Source organism: Halichoeres trimaculatus, unplaced genomic scaffold (assembly GCF_033239565.1).
Source record: "Halichoeres trimaculatus isolate MK-OKI-2021-1 unplaced genomic scaffold, fHalTri1.1 fHalTri1_scaffold_6, whole genome shotgun sequence".
NCBI classification, from domain to species: Eukaryota; Metazoa; Chordata; class Actinopteri; order Labriformes; family Labridae; genus Halichoeres; species Halichoeres trimaculatus.
Window position 1 is genome coordinate 8,797,962 of NW_027437184.1, and position 17,097 is coordinate 8,815,058.

The 17,097-nt window shown below is 42.5% G+C and overlaps 4 protein-coding genes across 4 annotated transcripts; 3 read left to right on the forward strand and 1 right to left on the reverse strand.

The window, feature by feature from the left end:
• The first annotated feature begins 6,281 nt into the window (after window positions 1-6,281).
• LOC141791909 (histone H2B 1/2-like) lies at window positions 6,282-6,855 on the forward strand. The gene has a single exon (XM_074672612.1). The coding sequence runs from the start codon at window positions 6,299-6,301 to the stop codon at window positions 6,668-6,670; it is 372 nt and encodes a 123-aa protein (XP_074528713.1). The 5' UTR covers window positions 6,282-6,298; the 3' UTR covers window positions 6,671-6,855.
• A 1,582-nt stretch (window positions 6,856-8,437) lies between these two features.
• On the forward strand, window positions 8,438-8,919 carry LOC141791921 (histone H2A-like). The gene has a single exon (XM_074672631.1). The coding sequence runs from the start codon at window positions 8,456-8,458 to the stop codon at window positions 8,837-8,839; it is 384 nt and encodes a 127-aa protein (XP_074528732.1). The 5' UTR covers window positions 8,438-8,455; the 3' UTR covers window positions 8,840-8,919.
• Window positions 8,920-9,986: 1,067 nt separating this feature from the next.
• Window positions 9,987-10,325, reverse strand: LOC141792009 (histone H4). Its single transcript, XM_074672755.1, has one exon. It carries the CDS (start codon window positions 10,316-10,318, stop codon window positions 10,007-10,009), a length of 312 nt encoding a protein of 103 aa, XP_074528856.1. The 5' UTR covers window positions 10,319-10,325; the 3' UTR covers window positions 9,987-10,006.
• Window positions 10,326-14,349: 4,024 nt separating this feature from the next.
• On the forward strand, window positions 14,350-14,798 carry LOC141791885 (histone H2B 1/2-like). Its single transcript, XM_074672585.1, has one exon. The coding sequence runs from the start codon at window positions 14,351-14,353 to the stop codon at window positions 14,717-14,719; it is 369 nt and encodes a 122-aa protein (XP_074528686.1). The 5' UTR covers window position 14,350; the 3' UTR covers window positions 14,720-14,798.
• Window positions 14,799-17,097: the final 2,299 nt, after the last annotated feature.

Consider the following 17,097-nt stretch of genomic DNA (forward strand, 5'->3'; position numbering starts at 1 on the left):
TAGTATACTACGGTGTAAACGGTTGGCACTCTAATCATACTTTTAGTATGTAGTATACAGTATATACACAACGACCATGTAGTATGTAGTATGTTAGTATGCCATTTCGGACACAGCCCAGGAGAGAAACAGTGAGGGAGGAAGGACAGAAGAACAGAGAGGAAGAGGAAGAACTAGTCGGTGGAATAAAAGAGATGCTGACTCTTTTTCCACTTTAATGAGACAAAAATCTTAATATGTTTCTTCCACCTCATCATAAGCAGGAAAATAAACCAAATATCACCAGTGCCTTTTTGCTTTGGATGCTGACCCAATTTTGTTTCAATTTTAAATGTTTTAGAGAACTAAAAATGACTTTGAGCTCAGTCATGGCTAGGTGTTTCAAATATAGTGAGCAGGTTGTCTTAATATGTTAGTCCGAGCAAGCAGGATGAGCAAATTCCACCCTGGAAATGATTCCTAAACAATGTGAAAAGCACCATTTATCCCCTTAATTAAGAAGTAAATGAATGCCAAAATATTTGTGTTTCCCCGCAAATAACTTGCTGCATCCTCAAATTTTTGCCTCATTTCAGTCAGAGTCTGTTACGTTTTCTTTCACATGCATCAGTCAAGACAAACTTCATCAACAAGCTCACAACAATGAAGTCACGCTTTGGTTGTAGCTATGTAAAGACATCAATGAATGTATTTCCTGAGATGATTTTTGAGGAATTAAGCAACAGAAAGGCTCCTCCGAGAGAAAAGCTGGAGCCAGAGGAGGCTGCGAGCTGTAAAGGTTAATCATTTTAAACACACGCACGCATGTACACGCAAACAGAGGCTTATAGACAAACATGTATTAGAGTACAGTTTGCAAGGTGTTGGGTTTCTCATGACTTTATGGCGTAGATGTGTTTGAATGTGTCCATAAACTCTACAGGTAAACATAAGACCGCTGCAGAAACGGGCTGATCGATACTTCTTTTGAAAACTGGTGAGTTTGAGGAGCTCAGCAGAGTAAAAATATAACACTGCTAGTTCCTATCTCTTACAAATCCAAATATTTACACCTAAGACAAAAAGATTTATACTCTTTATGAGCAATGTGAGTCCTAGATAATGACTTTAGACCAGTGGCGACTGCTGGTCAGTCAAGGGGGGGAGGCTCATTTTTTTCCGGCCTACATCATAAATTTGTTTAAATATTTAAACGTAAAGTCTACCCTCCTTTCCTTTTTAAGAAAATGATCTGTGACCCCGTCGTACCAACCAGGTGTTTTTTCCAGGGATTTTACCAGCGTTCTCTTAATGGCCAGCAGAGCTAGACTGCTTAAACCGCCTTGGCCCTTTGAGTAAGACTTGAGCCGCTTTAAACAGGAGAAGCTCCTCTCTACAGAAGATGCTCCATTGGAGGGTTATACAACAAGATCGCTGACTGGCTCATTTCACTGTCAATCAAAAAGGGATTCCGCCTCAGACAGATCATCCAATCATCATGCAGAAGCCCAGCGTCCAGGCCAGCCCACTGCCTCATAGACCCCCAGAGACGCTGAGCATCTGATGGGCGGGACAAAGCCCAGCGTTTATCCAATGACCGTCCACTTTCCACAGTGGAACAACCCACTCTACGCTTCCCCGCTAAAGTCAGACGGCGGTGTTAAAGCGCTGAGACGCTGCAGGGATGAATGAGAAGGAGGTGGAGCCAGTTACCTGTGATAGGTAGCTGTACAAAAGATGAAGGAATTCTAGCGCATATTTAGTCAATGAAATGTACACACAGCAGAACATATTAACACTTTTTTTGGTGACATGTCAGGGGAAGCTGAGCTTTCCTTGCAGTCATAAAGCAATCGCCACTGCTTTAGATCCCCTGCTAAAGAAAAATACTATATTATCCTGTGTCATACATGAACCATAGACTGTGTATTAAACACATGACTATGGAAAACCTTAGGCATTTAAGAGTTAAGTTATTATACTGTTTGTTTTAAAGATACCAAAATTGGCCTTGTAAACTGAAACCTCATGCATTAAAATAAACCCCCAAAACAAAACAAAAAAATTGAGCAACCCCCCCAAAAAAAAGAAAAGAAAAAAGGAAAAAAAAGAAACAAAACAAAACAAAACAAAACAAAACAAAACAAAACAAAACAAAACAAAACAAAACAAAACAAAAAAATTAATTAATTAAAAAAAAAAAAAAAAAAACAGAAAAACCTGCAGTTCCTCAAATGTCCACTTGAGGCTTGTTAAAACCTGATTTGCTTTTTAAAAAAATTTTTTTTTTGGTAATATGTCAGGAAGGAGAGCTAAAAAGAGATTAGACTCTTGAAAAAAAAATAGTCACCATGCCCCACTTAGTGTCCCTCCGAGTCCCTCGAAGCCTCTACTGCACAGACCCTGGCTGCACAACAGCTGCAAATGGCGCCTGTGACAGGGGTATTTTGGCTACAAAACTGTTCAAACTGCGCTATCCACTCTATAGTCTATGGTCTGAACACCTGCGCTCTTTATGGATTATAAAGTTAAACAATCAGTAATAAAACAGCCCTGATCAGACCACCAACCAATGCTTCAGTCTTCTGTAACACGATGTCCCGACCTAAATTACGATGAATGTACTGAAGGGGTTTCAGTCACTGACGGGGCATCAGTCCCTGTCCTCTGGTCCCCTAGTCTGAAGAGAAATTATCTGCATCTTTATGGATTTATGGGAGATTTATTGTTTTACACTGATGAGTATTTAGTTTAGTCTGCTGCTGTAAAATCACATAAAAGCCACAATAATTCCCTCCTTCACAAACACACACACACACACACACACACACACACACACACACACACACACACACACACACACACACACACACACACACACACACACACACACACACACACACACACACACACACACACACACACACACACACACACACACACACACACACACACACTGAAATATCTGTTTTCAAGTGTTTGATGGATGTTATATTGATGTTATGTGGTGTGAAGAGCTTCTGCTGCTGGTTGTAAATGATTTCACACGTCTGATTCATTAATATTTTGTCTTAATCTGACTCATTAGATTGTTTTCTAATAAAACAGTTTGGCTTTGCAGGATGAAGTAGGGTGTTTATCAAAATTAAAACATATACACACAGTTCAAGAAACGCACACACAAAGGCAAAACCGGTCAATTCTCCTGCAAAGTGAAACTCTACTGTCAAAACAATGTTATGTCCAAAACTTTTTCCACACATTTTTTTCATTTTGGCAATCAGAGCTTAAGCACAAAAGGGGAAAGGATGAGCTTTTCTGTTTTGGAGCAATGGATGGCAGCTTTAGAAACAGAGGCAGAGCCAGAGGAGTGAGAGTAAGAGGAGGAGGATGGGGAGGACGAGGAAAGCCAAGGACCGTAACCTCTGATGAGATCTGAGCCACTTTGGTCGACCATGTAGTCAACCATGGTCTAACAACGAGGCTAGGCAAAGGGTACAGCCAAATTTAAGTAGGTACACTTTCGCATCAATCATCTAAACTGAAATGAAATGAGAATATGTAAGAAATCTACACACACTAGAAAATTGCAGTACAGCATATTAGTACAATACCCAATGAGAACAATAGTACACTATTACCTGTGGACTGTTTTGTAGCACTGTAAAAATGAACATGTTTATTTGGGAAACTGAAATTATGAGAAGATAAAGAGAGGATGCATCATACTTTTTTTTTCTTTAACTGTAAACAGTAAATTCTTCTGTTGCTCTGTATGTAGACTGCTCAATATGCAACTTGATGTTGGTTTGGATGTAAACTGTGTATATTGTTTTTGTGAGAAAAATAAATTATTTTTGTTACTGTGTGTTTGTGTGATTTGAGTATTAAAAACAATATTCTAATATATTTTACAACACACTTTTGTCTGTACCATCTGTAGTAAGTGTAACACTGAACATAAAAAGGCCTAAGTCATCATGATAAATGCAGAAGAAGTGTTTTTCATTTACTTTGAGTACATCAGTGTTTAACTGGTTCTTATAAATGTTGATTTACATGGTGCTTTGTGTGTCAATTGAAAACAAAATACCATTTTGAAAAAAAAGTAACACTGTTTTTAGTGTAAATTTTCATTTTGCAGGAGAATTGAGGGTTTTGCCAATTGTGTGCGTTGTTTGATTTGTGTGTGGAGTTCTGAGAGTACGAGGCATGCTTTCAGAAAATGTGTAAATAATTAAGAAAAACCGTAAAAACAATAAACTATAAAATGGTTTGCATTCCACTCAGACGTCTAACCTAGAAAATCAAAAATCAGATGCATCGTGCTTTCATTTTTAGTCATCTTCTTTTCAAAGACCAAAGTTAAAAAGAGCGGCAGAGACCAAGAAGGGGGAACCAGAATATGTCAGAAGAAGAGATAAGGAGGATCCTGCATGTGTGTGAACAGGGCGTCCATCTTGTTCCTGTTTCCCCCTGTCACCTGTCTCCAGGTGAACCATTAACCCGCTAACAGCCATAAAACTCCACTTTATGGAAAGTTTGATGATGCGGCAGGTCGTAAACGCTAAAGCCTTTTATGGCCTCACCGGCTTTGCTGCTCACCTTGACACAGTCTGCATGCGAGAATAAACGTCAGCGAGTTAAACCCCCAAAAAACTCCTGTATGTCCTCCCCAGAAGAAATAGCTGAACTTGCTGACGAGGTTAAGTATTCAAACTTGAGGATCATAATGTTATTTTGATGACAACAATCTAACATGTATAACAGTAAATAAAAGGCAACTTGGTGAAAGTTAGTTGTCAAAAATCATTATGATGGATGTAACATTTGTGCTTTGACACTTAAAAAAAATTCCCTCCCCCAGATTTAAGCAAAAAAGCATTTTTTGGGGGTTCATGTCGTGTTTTTGGGATTTACATATTTCAAAATAATAACAGTTTAATGCCTTGATGAAGATGTATATTTATGGATTTTAAAGCCTTATTAATCATCAGTATTACCACTATATAAACACCATTTACAGCCCATTTATCAGTCCATTTACAGCATACCAGGGGTGTAAACATTTATTTTAAGGGTTTGCTATATGAACCTGTATGTAACTTCAACAATTAAAGTGAACTGTGGGTCATTATGTCATATAAATGGTAGCCTTTACAGCCACATTATGGCACCTGTATGATCTTTAAGACAACATAAATAGTAGATGTTAAGAGCTTGCTCTCAAGGGGCTAAATGACAGAGCCTAAGAGGAGTCTGTAATAAAGTTTGCTCTCTTCTTGACATATTTAGATTTACATAAACCATTTATTACTAACCTAAGTTTACATTAAAGTAAGTATTAAGTAACTAAATACTGACTTAAAAGTGACCTTTTTATTGCAACAGTCTGACAGGTTCACCCTGATTTGTTCAGGGTGTTCACTTTATATTTATATGTTTTACTGCCACCTTGTGGACTTCAATGGAAAAGTTACCATACATATGTAAATGTTACTTCATTTAACTTTTAAACTTAGAAATTTTAACTTAATTTCTACTCCCACCAAACTTAATTGAACTTAGCATATCTTCAATTACCTTATTGGTTATTAGTGGGCTAATCTTCCACTGGTTTTGTCACAATGACATGCGCTAACAGGACATGAGGACAGTGGAGACAGAAAACCAGCAGAATTGCATCGATGCAATACTGCTGGTTTTCTGTCTCCACTGTTTTCTCCTGTGCTTCAAACTCATGTGGTTAAGCATCAGTCTCATATTTCTATGATATGCAATTTTAAAGTCATATATCTTGCACTGCACATAACTTCAGTGTTTTTTTTGTCTAAATACTTCCAGCCATCACTTTTTTCGACAGACATGATGCAGGCGTAGCAGACGGTTCTGTATTTGTTGTGCTACCATCAGTGTAGTAACACGTTCCTAGATAGTTGCTTTAACTTCTGTAAAACTTTTCGTTTACTGAAATCTGGCCTGGAGTGTAAAGCTGTGGTTGGAGAAGTTAAACGTTTGAATGAGGTTAAATATCTGTTAATTTTCTCTTAATATAACTCCTCGACTCCATCGACTACAACACATTTACAGAAAAAATTAGACCTCATTTTTTTTCTTATCATGTACATAACGGTCTGCTCTGTTGTCTGGGTGGACATGCGCACATCTAACAAAGGGCCTCTGCACTTTGCAGTCACGCGTCTCCTTTGCTCACCTCAGCCAATCATAGCAGAGCAACAGCACAGTGCTATTTGCAATAAAAGCTTATATAAACCCCACCTCGACCGGAAAGAAGGTTTCGAATTGGAGCGACGCCAAGATGCCTGACCAAGTGAAAGCACCGAAGAAAGGCTCGAAGAAAGCCGTCTCTAAGAGTGTGAGCAAAAGCGGCAAGAAGAGGAAGAGGACCAGGAAGGAGAGCTATGCCATCTACGTGTACAAGGTCCTGAAGCAGGTCCACCCTGACACGGGTATTTCATCCAAGGCCATGGGTATTATGAACTCTTTTGTGAGTGATATCTTCGAGCGAATCGCTGGGGAGGCCTCTCGTCTGGCTCACTACAACAAACGGTCCACCATCACTTCCAGGGAGATCCAGACCGCCGTCCGCCTGCTGCTGCCCGGGGAGCTGGCCAAGCACGCCGTGTCCGAGGGAACCAAGGCTGTAACAAAGTACACCAGCTCCAAGTAAAACCATCGAGGCCCGGATTCAACCCAAAGGTCCTTTTAAGGGCCGCCCAATTTGCCTGAAAGAGCATGTCTATAACTATATAACCAATTTGATGTATTTGCATCTGATAGTCATTTCCTAATGTGTTTGAATCCGTGCATGCTAACAGTTTGTCCTGGATTTATTTGTTGTCAGCCATGAAGCTATACCAGATCAATGTATTTATCAAATAACATTGAACTGAGTGTAATTCTTACCTTGAATAAATGTCACGTCTTCTCAAGCTTTGTGAAATCAAGTAATTACTAATTGCAGGGCCCGCGGGGTCTTAAAAAGTATTAAAAGTTGATAAATCAATTTTGGGAAAATTAAGGGCCTTAAAAAGTATAACAATGTCTTAACTGTGGTTTTATGAGGTATTACGGAAAATTGTTATGTTACAGCAGAAATCGATAGCGTCAGTAGAAAAATACATAAAGACACTGGTTACAATAAAATACAACAATAAGGATTGTGAGTGGTATAAACACCAGCTATAAATGAATGTCATTTCTCGTTTCATAAAGAGAAATCACAAATCCCACAATCTTCGGCACATGTCCTAAATTTTAAAAATGATTAAATAATTTCTCATTTTCTTCAGCAAGTTGGCCTTGAATAACTGCTGTTTTTTTGTTGTGGGAGTGTAGAGAAACCTGCCTCTAGTTTCATTTGGTCTTTCAAGCTTTTTTCCTCCTTAGCTTACATAATTTCTGTAAAAATGTAAACGACAACTTTTAAAAAGTGGATACCACCAACAACTTGAAGTTGCGATAAAGTCTTTTGACTTTTTTTTTTAAGGTCTTAAAAAAGTATTGAAATCAACCTCAGGATTTTAGCATATACCCTGATTTGGAGGTATAGGGAGGTAAAAATACAATACAACACTGGGATGGTTTTGGACAACTAATAATGGGAAAGTGAAGTAGCTGATAATTTGATATGATGTTGCACAGTTTTTTTTTGGAAGCCTGATAGTTATTCAAAACTAGAAAGCTGAAACTTGTCTTAAAAAGAAAATAAAATTTAAAAGGGAAAGAAACAATGGAAGGGAAAACAAACACCACAGCCACTGGAGCTACAGGCCAAGGAGATTTGAAGGTTTTCAATAATTGAAGCAGAACAAAACTTGAGGAAAACGAGAAAACATTTGGGATTTGTCCACTTTTATAGAAGAGTAAGCCACAACTCATCTGAAAGTTGTGAATCAAAAAGCATGAATCTTAACAACCTAACCACAAAATTTACCAAAATATTTCTAAATGATTTGTGTGAAACCATCTACAGACAATTCTCAAAAACCAAGCTAATTGAATTTTATAACTGAGATTTTTCCATTGGTAGGAAGACCTGAAGTTGTGAAATAAGAATTCAGGTTTTAAAATTTCTTTTTTTACATAATCAAAAGATGAGTAAAAATTGAATCTGTCATGATGCCTTTATCAAGAACGACTTGAAATAAAAGTAACATTATATATGTGAGCCTGTTATATCTTCCTTTAGGACACTGAAAAACAGCCTTATTTTATTTGTACAAATGCATCATAGGTGATATGTTAATAACTCAATGATAGAATATACAGCATGATTCATTTTGTAGGGATGAGAACTGTGTAATGGAAAAAAAGAAACGAAATGCGCGGGTCGTTTTCTGATTGGCTGCTTCCTCTGACCAATCAGAGCAGAGGGTTTCGACTATATAAGCGCTCATAAGCGTATGCTATGGCATATTTTTCTGTTAATAATTGACAGAGCGAACCATCAACAATGTCTGGACGTGGAAAGGGAGGCGGAAAGGTGAGGGCCAAGGCAAAGACACGCTCATCCCGTGCTGGGCTTCAGTTCCCCGTGGGTCGTGTTCACAGGCTGCTGAGGAAAGGAAACTACGCCGAGCGTGTAGGTGCCGGAGCCCCAGTCTATCTGGCTGCAGTGCTCGAGTATCTGACAGCTGAGATCCTGGAGTTGGCTGGAAACGCTGCCCGTGACAACAAGAAGACCCGTATCATCCCCCGTCACCTGCAGCTGGCTGTGCGCAACGACGAGGAGCTGAACAAGCTGCTCGGCGGTGTGACCATTGCCCAGGGAGGTGTGTTGCCCAACATCCAGGCTGTGCTGCTGCCCAAAAAGACCGAGAAGGCCGCTAAGAAGTAAATCGACTCTATACATCTCCAACCAACGGCTCTTTTAAGAGCCACCACTTCTACTAAAGAACGTCCTATATAGATAACAAATGATTAAATCATCACGAAGGAAGTCAACGGCTTTTAAGTATCTGTCTCTAGGTAATTGATTGAGGAGATCCCAACACTTATAATATGGGCAGATCAATATTGTATACTAAAGAGTAATAAATGTTTTTTAAGGTGGGAAACTAAAGCTGCTAGTATCTTGAAGCATGCAGCAGGCTTGACAAGACGATTAAATAATTTCAAGATGTTATAACCTTTACTTTCACATGGACGGTTTACATACAGGAACAATTAACACATTTCAATATAAATCTGGAAACATTAATATCGGTTAGTACAATTTTAACATCACAGTGTGATTCTGTGTTTCTTTTCCATTACTGGCTGACACTATTAAGCCTTTTAAGAAAAGTCAAAATTTTATTCTTGTTTTTTTTTTCCCATTTTGCCATTCGTTGTATTAAATGTTTAACAAATGCCATGACTGCTTAAGATTTTTGTGTATCCTTTCATTTTGTTGAACACGTGTGTTAAGCATTTCCTACACCTAACAACGCTTTGAACTACCGGTGTGCCTGGTTTGTTATGTAACTTATTTAACAAGTTCATGTTTATACGTATATTTATTTTATTATAAATATGTTTAAATGCATTCCCCCCTTTAATTCTATTGTTTTCCCTGGTATTCGTCAGATTAAAAGCATGTCCATATAAGCGTTTTTTTTTACTCCATCCCCATGTGTTAATGTGTGTTATACAAAGCATTTTTTGCAAATACTTTTTTTAAGGCTGCTATCTAGACAGATATGCTACTACATTGTAACGGCGAGAAGAGGAGTTTTGTGATACAATATTCAGGGTCAAAGAGAAACGATAGCTATTACTTAACTGTTTTGAAAATCAATCTGTGGCAAGTATGGGAAAAAATTGCTGAAGGTATACAGAAGTATTATATTTTAAAAGATCCTATTCTCCTGAAAACTGGATTAAAAAAATTGATCCAAACACTCAAGTGGACACCTTTCACACATTATTACAGATTTGAGGGATGTGGGAAGAGGCTCTTTAGATGGTTGTGGGTGGCTCTTAAAAGAGCCTTTGGTTCAGTATCAGTCAGTCGGTGTCAGGTTTAGCCGCCGAAGCCGTACAGGGTGCGACCCTGTCTCTTCAGAGCGTACACCACATCCATAGCTGTGACTGTCTTTCTCTTGGCGTGCTCGGTGTAGGTAACGGCATCACGGATGACGTTCTCCAGAAAGACCTTAAGCACACCACGGGTCTCCTCGTAGATGAGACCGGAGATACGCTTGACTCCGCCACGGCGAGCCAGACGGCGGATAGCGGGCTTAGTGATACCCTGGATGTTATCACGGAGGACTTTGCGGTGACGTTTAGCACCTCCTTTTCCGAGTCCCTTTCCTCCCTTTCCGCGGCCAGACATTGTTTGTCGTTCGAAAGCTGCTTCGTCAACTGTGAATGACGCCACAGCAGTCGTAGTCTCTATTTGAAGGCTGACTGCGGACGTTGGAGGAGAATGAAACGATCACGTGGTCAGGTCAGGCATTCCCATCCCCCACTATTGTTTTTAATATATCCTTTATTGTTATCACAACCGAAATTTATGAAGTCCGTTATGGAATCATTCACATTTTTTTCGTACACTACACTAGTGAGTCGTTCAAAGAAACCCTTAGTGTCCCCATTGTGGTTTCAATCGCGCCTTTCACACCTCTTTATGTGTCCTTTTGTCCTTTGCTGGAGGACAAAGGGGCAGTGATCAGTAATCCAAAACCACACCGCCAGTTACCCCAGTGGAAAATGAAATTTTAGAACCACAGAACTGTTATATAGAGTGTATCATTTTGTGTATTATTTGTTTTGAGATACTTGGTGAATCAGGCTATTCTGATTGTGTTTATTAGGAGTGCTTGGTATTAGCTTACATCCGACTCTCCAGTATTATCCAACGCTTTATTTCTGATATTGACATCACCAGATATTATAAGTGTGTGTGTGTGTGTGTGTGTGTGTATGCAGGCTTTTTACACTACAACTGTTAGTAAACAACACATCGCCCCTCCTGCTTCAAGTGCTCCACCATCATCCCCGTCCCGAAGAAACCCACCATCTCTGGACTCAGTGGACGACGCTGTCATCTTGGGGCTGCATTACATCCTGCAGTACCTGTATCGTCCTGGGACCTATGCACGTGTCCTTTTTGTGGACTTCAACACTGTGGTCCCCCCCTCCCTCTGCTCCAAACTGGCCAGGCTCACTGTGCCTCCTGTGCTCTGTCAGTGGATTTACAGCTTTCTGACTGACAGAAGTCAGCAGGTGAGGCTGGGGCAGGCCACTTCGGACATTCGGACCACCAGCACAGGGACCCCCCAAGGATGTGTCCTTTCTCCACTACTCTTCTCCCTCTACACCAATGACTGCACCTCCACAGACGCCTCTTTGAAGCTGCTGAAGTTCGCAGACGACACCACCATCATCGGTCTCATCCAGGACGGTGATGAGACTGCTTACAGACAGCAAGTGGATAAGCTAGTGCTCTGGTGTAGTCAGAACAACCTGGAGCTGAACAGGCTCAAGACGGTGGAGATGATAGTGGACTTTAGGAGACATCCCCCTGCCCTGTCCCCCCTCACAGTCCTCAACAGCCCGGTGTCCATTGTGGAGAGCTTCAGATTCCTGGGCACGATCATCACGCAGGATCTGAAGTGGGAGCAGAACATCAGCTCCATCCTCAAGAAGGCTCAGCAGAGGATGTACTTCCTGCGCCTCCTGAGGAGACATGGACTACCCCCTGAGCTGCTGCTGCAGTTCTACACTGCAGTCATCGAGTCCGTTCTGTGCTCCTCCATCACTGTGTGGTTTGGAGCTGCCACCAGGCAGGACCGATTCAGACTGCAGAGCACCGTGAGGACTGCTGAGCGCATCATTTGTTTCCCCCTCTATCCAGGACCTCTACTGCTCCAGGACTCAGAGGAGAGCAGGAAACATTGTGAGGGACTCCACTCACCATGCTCATGGACTCTTTAAACTGCTCCCATCCAGCAAGCACTTCAGAGCTCTGCGGACCAGGACTAGCCGGCACAGGAGTAGTTTCTATCCGTCTGCAGTTTCCATATTAAATAATAAAAACTGTAACTAACACTGGCACCTTTTAAAAACAGTTCACAGCTGCACTATGGACCGCACAGTTGCACTTTCCTACCTTAAAATGTAAATATCCCAGTATGCTGTAAATATTCCTGATGCACATTTTTATCCCAGCCCTTTTTTTACACCTACATCTTTTTATTTATCCTTTTTATTGTCATGATTATATGCCATGTTTGTGTCTACCTCTTGTGCTAGAGAAAACAACTGCCAGAGTCAAATTCCTTGTATGTGTTGCATACTTGGCAATAAAACCTGATTCTGATCTCCAAATTTGGAATTAACAGATTATGCCCAATTGCTTAATTTAATTGTGTAAATGTAGAGAATTTCTGTGCAAAATAAGTAAACAACCTTAACTTAAGTTATGGAAAACAGTGCCAATGGCACAGGCATACTTATTACTATTTTTTTGGCCAAAAGAAGTAAATGGGTCTGCACCTACATACATACTTAAATAGTGCTTTCATAGTCTTTCTGAATGCTCAAAGTGCTTTTACACTGCTGAACTCATTCACTCATGATAATGATGATGATGATGATGATGATGATGATGATGATGATGATGATGATGATGATGATGATTTCCCTTGAGGTGAGGAGTAGGAGGTGAGGACGACGTGCTGCTTCTCGGGTGTGAGCTGGGAGGTGAGGACGTGGACCTGTCCTTCCATCCATCCTTGTTGGGAACATGGGATTTATCTCCGGTGGGATGGACAAGCTAGCCGTGCTAGCTCAGCGGCAGAGGGGCTGCCGGAGGGCAGAGTGGCATCGTGCTGTTCACAGACGTGGCTGACGGAGCTGACATTGGACGCCGGCGCCACATTGGAGGAGCTTCGCCTGCTGTGGGCAGACAGGATCCAGGAGTCAGAGACTGAACAGACTGCTGAAGAAGCTCAGTCCTGGACCCTGTGGAGGTGGAGGCTGGCTGGGCTGGAGAGTGGTGGACAGGATGTCAGCATCTATTTTCTTAAAGACCTTTTTGCACTTTCTATACACTTTCTTACTTTTGTTTTCTCGATTGCTGCTGTGACTCCTGAATTTCCCCTTGGGGGTAAATAAAGAATTTTTTTTATTCTATTTTCTATTCTATTCTATTCTATTCATCCACACTACATTCACAAATTGTTGGCATAATGTTTAATGTAAAGCATCAGAGTTTTGAATGAATGATTATCATTGAAAAACAAAACATGCTAAAGAAGATTATTTTGAATTTCAATGAGTAATTGGCCAGTAACTTGGGGCCAATCTGCCCGGCTCTTTCATGTGAGTAACAAAATAAAACAACAAGAAAGAAAAACACATGTTAAAAAAATCGAACACAGCCCTCCTTCATTTTGCAACAAATGAAGCTCCAAGAAGACTGATGTTGACAGGCCTAGCTCTTTTTCCCCATGTCCTCATGTGTGAGAAGTCGATGTTTTCATATTGAAATAAAGCATCTCAGCATTGTTGCAGTTTACGTGATTTCTCTTCCCATTAATGAGATTGCTACGGTTAGCAGTCCCCATGAGTCTAGCTTGTTGTCATATGTCATCAGGCATGTACCTGTAAAAATGTCCCATGCTGCATTTATGCAGCTTGGGAAAGCTGAAGCCTACAGAATACACATTGTTTATTTCAAGTAATATATTATTTTTAAGCCATTATTGGCTGATAATATCAAAGGGCCAATATCATCCCTGCTGTTTTACATTACTCTTTTTTGATGTGGTGCTGGGGGTTCACATCACCTTTATGAAGAGTCTGTCCATGAATAGTTTTTTTTTAATGCTTTCTGCAACATGAGAGTACCCATTTCTGTACATTTTTTATTTGATCATTGACATTTTAGAAATATAAAGCTAATGATAAAAAAGCTCATTACCCTTTACATTCATACAACCTCCTTGTCTTTCTCTCTAAATCTAAATCTATTAAAAACCAAAACAAAGTATGGATAAGATAAACATCAACACCAATATCCACTTCATCTTAAGCTTATTTCATGGATATTTTTCCAGATACAGTGTGTGTTAGGAGTTTCACAATGAGCTGCTTTAAATCAGAGTAGCATGTTTAGGCCAGTTGTTTTTAATTGTGCCATTCTTAACTTTAAAAATACGATCAGACACAGCAACCCTTTGTGGTCAGGTTGTATTTTTCCCAAAGCCTACCCAGCACAGCTGGACACAATTTGCTGCACAGACTCACTTCGATGTACAATTCAGCCAATGAGCTATGAGCGGCAGCACAGTGATTTTTGCATCAAGAGGCTACAAAAGACACCGCATTACCATCTGGCATCTTTTCATCTGAGGAAACCATGCCTGATCCAGTGAAAGCACCGAAGAAAGGATCAAAGAAAGCCGTCTCCAAGGCTACCAAGGGCGGCAAGAAGAGGAAGAGGACCAGGAAGGAGAGCTATGCCATCTATGTGTACAAGGTTTTGAAGCAGGTCCACCCTGACACCGGTATTTCATCCAAGGCCATGGGTATCATGAACTCTTTTGTGAGTGATATCTTTGAGCGCATTGCTGGAGAGGCCTCCCGTCTAGCTCACTATAACAAACGGTCCACCATCACTTCCAGGGAGATCCAGACTGCTGTCCGCCTGCTGCTCCCCGGAGAGCTGGCCAAGCACGCTGTGTCTGAGGGAACCAAGGCAGTAACAAAGTACACCAGCTCCAAGTAAATCTGATTGAGACTTAAACCAACGGTCCTTTTAAGGGCCACCCACTTCACCCTGAAAGAGCTGTCACTGTCCTGTTAATATTGAAAGAATATATAGCCTATGTAGACATGTTTTTATTAACAATACTATACAGATGTGCTTTTACTAACTTGGTTGTACACATGTGCTTATTGTTGTTGGTATGCATTGCAGGACACTTGAGGGGGGCTGGGGACTCCTGGGATTTTATGGAGCACCCAGAGTAGAGAGTGACCACAAGTGAAGTTAATGTTTATACCCAATAATAAAAAGAAGTAACTGTGTAACACTAATAACGCAAGTCAGCAATTACTTTATTAGAGTTGAGGTGTTTCAGTCGAAGTGAGGAAGGTAAACAATTAAAGGAAGGAAGGAAGCGAGATTTGTGTGTCTAACAGTTTCTCCACAGATAAGTGAAGGGGGGCTGATCACCCACTTGATGAATGCCAGTCACAGACAGAGCCAGAAGACGGCCAGCAGCCAATCAGAGGGGGACAACACCTGGAGAGCCAATAAGAAGATGACTCAACCTACATTCTTTAGAAAAACTCTGTTAGTGACTATATATTGGTGCTGAGAGAGAGGGTCGGGGTCAGTCTCATGAACTGTTCTATTTCGTATAGGCTTCGCCCTTTAAGGCTATCGCTAGTGGGTTCACCCTCGCGCGTCAGCGCAGCACTGAAAAAACTTAGTCCACGCCCACCCACGTGATGGGCCTCCCGCGCTACTTGCCTATAAATGGCCGCGGGTTCATACAATCTGCTCCCTCTTTTTCTTCAGCAGTCATGAAGTAGCACTAGAAGAACAACAGTAGCAGCAGGTATAGCGTCGTGGGAGACCGTCGGAGACCGTCGGAGACCAACGGAGACCACCGTAGACCGCCGCAGACCGTCGCAGACAGTCGCAGACCGTCGCAGGCCGTCGGAGTCCTGCCCTGACCCGACCCGGAGGACACCGGACAAGTGCCAACTCTGCAGGAGAAGTCTCCGTGCTGCAAGCTGTTATCCCCAGCAGAAGAGCGGCGTCGAGTGGATTTTGTCACCGACGCTGCTGAGGATGTTTTTCCGTCGCCGACGCTTGCAGTCTGGAGGAAGCCCTCAACCTACTCGCAGGACCGGGTTCGAATGACGTCGGCCCCGAGGAGGCACTGTCAGTATCACTCCAGCCGGAGGAGACCAACTTCGAGGATGAGCACGTGGGGGCTCGCTCAGGTATAGCTGGGGTCCCCCTGTGGTCGATCACCTCTCTGCAGGTCATCGGAGCACTCTTCCAGGAGCTTCCCGGCATCATCGAGAGGGCGGCAGCATACAGCCCGCAGAAGAAGGCTTCCTGCCGGTTCTCCATTGGATCCAGACCAAGCGACCGTCTTCGAGTTGAGAAGCTGGCTGAAAGAGCAGAGGAGCTGAGCAAGGCAGCGAGCACGATCATCCCGCTCTGCGGTGGCTACAGCTCGCGTCATGGCCTGGCAGCATCAGATATACCGCAACATGTGGCTCTGTCTGTCCTCTTTCATCCCAGAGCCAGTCCAGAAGAGCTGCTGGATGGCCCCATCTCCGCGGACGCGCTGTGCGGCCAGCAGCTGCACTCTCTCATGGAGCACATGCACAAGACGGCAGAGGAAGAGGAGAGAATCTGGAGGCATGAGGCCGGCTTTCAGCGCCCAGCGGGTCACGGGCTGATCCGGTGGGACCACCTGGACCAGCTCCAGAGGCGACCGCAGCGTCCTGCGGCGTCTGTCTCTCGCCCCCCCCTGCTCCAGCTCCTCCTCCACCTCCTCCGGGGTTTGTGTGCAGCGGAAAAGGGAAAGGAGTTGGCGTTGCGACACCAACAACACCAACAGCTCTTTTAAGAGCCACTCACAGATCTCATATGTTGAGCTCTCCTTTTTTTTCCTTTCTTCCAAGTCCGACCCGCTGACATGGCGGCGGACGGTGATCACACAGCCCCCACACAGCGAGCCTGCTGCCGTTTAACTCTTCGGTTAACGAGCAGCACGGCCGCGAGTCATCAAAGCAGCACACCGCTCCTTCACACACGGAGCGCTCCCTGTTTGCTCCGGCTGATGCCAAATTAAATATTCATGAGCCCACGGACAGAGATTCTCTGCTCCGTGTGGACAAGTTGGCTTCGCCTTTTTCCCTCTCTTCTCAGTCAGTGGAAAAAGAGCCTGATCGGCCCTTCAATCAGAGCCCCCCATGTGCTGCAGCTCAGATTTCTCTGGCGCAGGCAGCGGCGGCTTAAGCTGGCTCACCTTTCTCTCGGAGGAGGCGCCACACCACCATGCTCGCCGCTCTCAGATCGCTGCTCAGAGTGGCGACAGTTATGTTCGCTGGACAGGTAGATGGACAGGCTGATCGCCA

Bases quoted from the DNA above. Each gene is read 5' to 3' on its own strand.
- LOC141791921 (XM_074672631.1), top strand. From the start codon at position 8,456: ATGTCTGGACGTGGAAAGGGAGGCGGAAAGGTGAGGGCCAAGGCAAAG.
- LOC141791885 (XM_074672585.1), top strand. From the start codon at position 14,351: ATGCCTGATCCAGTGAAAGCACCGAAGAAAGGATCAAAGAAAGCCGTC.
- LOC141791909 (XM_074672612.1), top strand. From the start codon at position 6,299: ATGCCTGACCAAGTGAAAGCACCGAAGAAAGGCTCGAAGAAAGCCGTC.
- LOC141792009 (XM_074672755.1), bottom strand. From the start codon at position 10,318: ATGTCTGGCCGCGGAAAGGGAGGAAAGGGACTCGGAAAAGGAGGTGCT.